This window comes from Pelophylax lessonae, assembly GCF_965119305.1.
Source record: "Pelophylax lessonae genome assembly, chromosome: 4".
Classification (NCBI taxonomy): Eukaryota; Metazoa; Chordata; class Amphibia; order Anura; family Ranidae; genus Pelophylax; species Pelophylax lessonae.
In genome coordinates, this window is record NC_138771.1 from 657,741,973 (window position 1) to 657,747,972 (window position 6,000).

At 43.2% G+C, this 6,000-nt stretch overlaps 1 protein-coding gene and 1 pseudogene across 2 annotated transcripts in view; one reads left to right on the forward strand and one right to left on the reverse strand.

The window, feature by feature from the left end:
• LOC309552161 overlaps positions 1 to 6,000 on the forward strand; it is a 517,672-nt pseudogene that overhangs the window by 120,164 nt on the left and 391,508 nt on the right. The window lies entirely within an intron of this gene.
• PPP1R35 (protein phosphatase 1 regulatory subunit 35) overlaps positions 5,797 to 6,000 on the reverse strand; it is a 14,489-nt gene continuing 14,285 nt past the window's right edge. The window contains exon 5 of the mRNA XM_082254912.1: positions 5,797 to 6,000. This exon is cut by the window's right edge and continues 10 nt beyond it. Coding sequence (XP_082111038.1) covers positions 5,853 to 6,000 — 148 coding nt within the window. The 3' untranslated portion in view covers positions 5,797 to 5,852.

The following is a 6,000-nucleotide window of genomic DNA, read 5'->3' on the forward strand; positions in this document are numbered from 1 at the left end:
CCGTCTTCCCGCTCGAGGTCTCCGCCTCTAGACGTGTTGTGTGTCACTCAGACTCCACCCCTTAGGGCCCTTACTAAGAGGAGTTGTGACGCGGGCGGCGGGACGCTGGAGCATTTTCTTCGTCATCTCATCTTCTTCTCTATGAGGTGAGTGAGGTGGACCGTGGAGAGGGCCTAATCCTTGCCATGGCAAATGTGCCATTTGAGAATCAAATAATCAATATAAAATATTAATATATTATATACACACGGGTCATGGGTGGCTTTTTTGAACCAAGAAGAGTGAGACTGACGGCTATGATGATTATCCGACCATCCATGGTCCATGGACCATAAGTGTTGTGTTGTGGTGGTGCCTGTGCTTCCTGCGGCCTGCCTCTGCCTGTGCGGCTGTGCCTGCACTGTAGTGGCCACTGGCAGTGGCACTTGACTTGAGCAAAGCAAATGAGCACTACTAGTGTGAAGGACAGGTGGTGGAAGCATGTTCTGACAAGTTCTTATAATGAAAATAATATAGACAGCTTTTTGAACCAGTGCAGTGCCAGTGCTACTAAGGTGAGAGGCAGAGAGAGAGGCTATCCAGTCCACCACTTTACTGAGCAGATAACAGAAGAAAGGTGGAAGCATCTGACAGCAAGTGACAAGCACTTCTTAGATTGCACACTGGAATTCAGTTATGGACTTTTCCTTATAAAGTTTACACACTTAAACTTGCACCTAACTTATTCACAATCACAACTTATTTTATTGTGGTATTGTCATATATATTTTATATGAATTAAATTTACATTGTGGGAATAATTTGCACTGCATTTAGCACAGACATGTCACTTTATTTTTGATACTGTGGACGATGATTTTGAATACAAAAATGAATATATATGTATATATACTGTATATATATAATTGCAGGCACTTTATTAGCATTTTTAACACAGTCACTTTGTTAGTAGATTTTGATGCATTTTTCACTTTAAGCGTTGTAGGTTTGATGAAGCTGGCCTGGCACATCATCATCAATTGAGCAAATCAAATCAAACCGCGATTAAGAAGACTGCGCATGCTCCTGTTCTGCCTTTTGATCAGCTGAAAAGATGGACGAACCAAAAACACCAACTTCCACCCCTGGCCCTTCAACTTCAAGTGATCTGCCTGGCTGTGAGAGTGAGGAAGCTCAGGAAGGAGACCACCCCTGGCTTTAAAAGGTGGATGCTTTAAAGGTGGATGCTTTAAAGGTGGATGCTTTAAAAGGGGAAGGGAGGGACATACTTTATCTGTTTTTTGTTTACAAAAAGTTACAGCCTAAGGAATTGTGATTGTCCTTTGGGTTAATCATTTGAAATAATAAAAAACAATATGATGTTCAAACTTTTGACTTCTTTCTTTAATAACTACATAACACAGTACTTGTACTTCTACTTTCAGTACTTGAGTAGAATTTTTTTTTCAAAACTACTGGTACTTTTTACTTTTAGTACTTAAGTAGCAAATTTTTTGAAAAAACTACTTGCAATACTTAAGTAAAAAAAATGTTGAATACTTTAGTACTTCTACTTAAGTAACTTTTTCTGCGAGCACTTCCACTTCTACTCAAGTCACTTTTTGATCGAGCACTTGTACTTTTACTCAAGTAGAAATTTTGAGTACTTTATACAAGTCTGATTACATCACAGGAGTACGCTTCTAGATTGTGCTATTGGATGCATCCATAGAGGTTATTACATACCACCTGGCAATCGTGCCGACCTCATTGTTCTACATATGCCTGGCGGTATGTTAGGTCATTTTGAGTCATTTAACCTTATAGCTGGATTCAATGCTTTATATCACCCCTAGGGTGTATCAGTAATTCCAGTTATCGTATTGGTATATTCTCATCTAATGTTCATGACATGCTCCAGTCCCATATTGACATGTGTTGAGTGCCACTTCTTATTGTATGTTTTTAATTGTGTCATTGCAGTGTGTCTCTCCATTGCCCTGTATTCAGTTCAATTTTTCATTTTCACAGGCACAAGTGCCTTAATAAAATTTACCTTTTTGCACTATTTCATTGCTTGAGTATCCTTAGTTGGTTTTCCGTGGGAGTGCTCCACTTTGGACCACCCCCACAATCTTTGTTTTTTCTATCTGAGGGAACTTTACCTGAGACAACAGCCCCCTGCAGAGGGACCTGCAGCTGCAATGACCATCTCAGAATCTGAAGTATCAGATGATATAGGGGTAGGCGGGGGTCGCTTTCTTGACCCCCGTTCTTGACAGGCCGTCTCCACCCGAGACACCAAAGACTCCAAAACTGCTGTAAATGCATCCATACTCTGTGAACTGGCGGGTCCTGCGGCCACCTCGAGGTGAAACAGGTGGGGGTACCTGTGTGGCAGGGTCCATGATAATTCCAGATACTAACCGGAAAAAATCAATTGCCAAAAAAAAATAAAACTTCTTTTTTTTTTTTTTTTCCAGACCCCCAGTGCCCCTCAGTGTTACCTGCTTAGGGACCCCTAGAGAGCGAGAGAGGTAGATAGACCCCAAGGCTCACCACTTGATGCTCAGAGTTTCAAATGCAACTTGTTTCAGCACTGTCTATTACAGACAGGAAGTCTTTGGCTGGCTTCCCGGGCAAAAAGGAGGCGGCTCCGCCCCTTTGCACGCCTTCCGGCGCCTCCCCTAGCTCCTCGAGGTGTTTTGGTCACCTCAAACATGGCCGCCCCCATGCTGGAGACACGAGGCTACGCCAATATGGAGGCCTCATGCGATCTACCAGACAATGGCGGCGGCCTGTACAGGATAACGGCGTGTCTGGCGGCCTGCGGGAATATCTCGGCCCCACAAACCTTCACCCTAATGGTGATAAACCTGGCCGGCGGTACCGGAACCCTGGCGGGCCGCATGCAGTCCGTGGGCCGTCGGAAGGCAGCCCTCTGCCCTTGCTGGAGGAATGCGATCTGGACTGCAGTGATTCATGCCTGACAGGTAGGATACCTTATGCTACAATAGTAACATTCTAGTACTGCCACTGACTTCAGTCACTTTTACAATTTTGAAATGACATAGATTGTCAGCTCCCAAACCAAGCCTCCTGGTTTCTTGTTCACAAAAATCACACTCAAATAGGGGGATCTGTGACCTATTATAGGATAGAGGGGAGACCCATCCTTACCATTTCAGAGAGGGGCCCGCGTTCACCACAAACCCATCAGGGGGAAAAGGGGGAACATAATACTCACCATACCGGAACCAGGCGGGCGCCACTCCTGACAGAACCCCTCTCCACCGGGGTGGGGGGGCTGTCGACCAGTACGGACGCCGTGACTCTTGGTCATTGGCGTTCAAGCGAGACGTTTAACTCGCAGGGTCAGTCCCCGTCCAGTGGGACTATGTCGCGGCCGACCCAGCGCGGAGCTATGGCCTGCACGCGCTCGTAGGCTGAACTGGGGTGACCACTGGATTCTCAACATCCAGCCCGTCGCCCAGTTACAGCTTGCTTGCTTGAAGATCTCACAGGAACACTGGAGAAAAAAAGCTGTCTAAAAAAATCTTTCTAAGGAAAAAAATCCTGCCAGGACCGAAGATCCTAGCAAGGCATCTAGGTCCTTACTCCTAACTAGACAGAAAAAAACTGATTTGCTGTAGCAGAGAGAGAGAGAGAGGATATACCCTCTGGGACGGCCCCTAAGGTGTGGCCAGAATGTTTTCTTTCCTGTCTAGTCCTACTCCTGTAGAGGGCAGTATAACCCGAGTTGTTATTAATCAACGAGGACTACGTCTGTCAATGAGCGACAGAGAAAACTGTATTTTTTTGTGAAGAATCAACAAGTGGGACACAATCATGAAATTTATTGGATATTTCAAACTTTTTTAACAAATAAAAAAACTAAAAAATTGGGCGTGCAAAATTATTCAGCCCCCTTAAGTTAATACTTTGTAGCGCCACCTTTTGCTGTGATTACAGCTGCAAGTCGCTTGGGGTATGTCTCTATCAGTTTTGCACATCGAGAGACTGAAATTTTTTGCCCATTCCTCCTTGCAAAACAGCTCGAGTTCAGTGAGGTTGGATGGAGAGCGTTTGTAAACAGCAGTTTTCAGTTCTTTCCACTGATTCTCGATTGGATTCAGGTCTGGACTTTGACTTGGCCATTCTAACACCTGGATATGTTTATTTGTGAACCATTCCATTGTAGATTTTGCTTTATGTTTTGGATCATTGTCTTGTTGGAAGACAAATCTCCGTCCCAGTCTCAGGTCTTTTGCAGACTCCATCAGGTTTTCTTCCAGAATGGTCCTGTATTTGGCTCCATCCATCTTCCCATCAATTTTAACCATCTTCCCTGTCCCTGCTGAAGAAAAGCAGGCCCAAACCATGATGCTGCCACCACCATGTTTGACAGTGGGGATTGTGTGTTCAGTGTGATGAGCTGTGTTGCTTTTATGCCAAACATAACGTTTTGCATTGTTGCCAAAAAGTTTGATTTTGGTTTCCTCTGACCAGAGCACCTTCTTCCACATGTTTGGTGTCTCCCCCTGGTGGCTTGTGGCAAACTTTAAACTACACTTTTTATGGATAACTTTAAGAAATGGCTTTCTTCTTGCCACTCTTCCATAAAGGGCAGATTTGTGCAGTATACGACTGATTGTTGTCCTATGGACAGAGTCTCCCCCCTCAGCTGTAGATCTCTGCAGTTCATCCAGAGTGATCATGGGCCTCTTGGCTACATCTCTGATCAGTCTTCTCCTTGTATGAGCTGAAAGTTTAGAGGGACGGCCAGGTCTTCGTAGATTTGCAGTGGTCTGATACTCCTTCCATTTCAATATTATCGCTTGCACAGTGCTCCTTGGGATGTTTAAAGCTTGGGAAATCTTTTTGTATCCAAATCCGGCTTTAAACTTCTCCACAACAGTATCTCGGACCTGCCTGGTGTGTTCCTTGTTCTTCATGATGCTCTCTGCTCTTTAAACGGACCTCTGAGACTATCACAGTGCAGGTGCATTTATACGGAGACTTGATTACACACAGGTGGATTCTATTTATCATCATTAGTCATTTAGGTCAACATTGGATCATTCAGAGATCCTCACTGAACTTCTGGAGAGAGTTTGCTGCACTGAAAGTAAAGGGGCTGAATAATTTTGCACGCCCAATTTTTCAGTTTTTATTTGTTAAAAAATTTTGAAATACCCAATAAATTTTGTTGCACTTCATGGATTGTGTCCCACTTGTTGTTGATTCTTCACAAAAAAATTACAGTTTTTATATCTTTATGTTTGAAGCCTGAAATGTGGCAAAAGGTCGCAAAGTTCAAGGGGGCCGAATACTTTCGCAATGCACTGTAGCAGAAAGTAAAAAAATATTTTTTTTTTATCGGAATTGTCGTTTTTTTTTTTGTTTATAGCGCAAAAAATAAAAATCACACATGTGATCAAATACCACCATATAAAAGGGATGTAGGCCCTATAACTTTTGTGCAAACCAATTAATCTTGACTTATTTGGATTTTTTTAACCAAAAACATTTAGTAGAATACATATTGGCCTAAATTGATGAAAAAATTCGATTTTGTGAATTTGTTTATTAGATATGTTTTATAACAGAAAGGAAAAAAATAGTTTTTTTTTTTTCCCCCTTTTCAAAATTGTTGCTCTTTTTTTGTTTATAGCTCAAAAAATTGTGATTCCCAGGAGTGAGAACCTCTTCCTAGGTCCTGTGACCTTCCAACCTTCCAGGAATGACGGGACACAAATCTCATCTCAGTTTCTCTTTAATGTTAAAAAAAAAAAAAAAATTATAAATAAAACTTTAATAAAAATAGTCAATACAAAACTGTACAAAGTGGCCCCCGTGGGTGTCGGTCGGGGCTAGGACGCCCACTCCCCCAGCTTGTGGAACATGCTGAACACTGTATGGGGAGGTCGGGTGCGGGACTTCAGGGTTAAAGGCGGGAGGCCTTCCACACTCAGGTACGGGGTCTCTGTGAATCGATCGGCGGCGTTGGAAAAGGCGAAG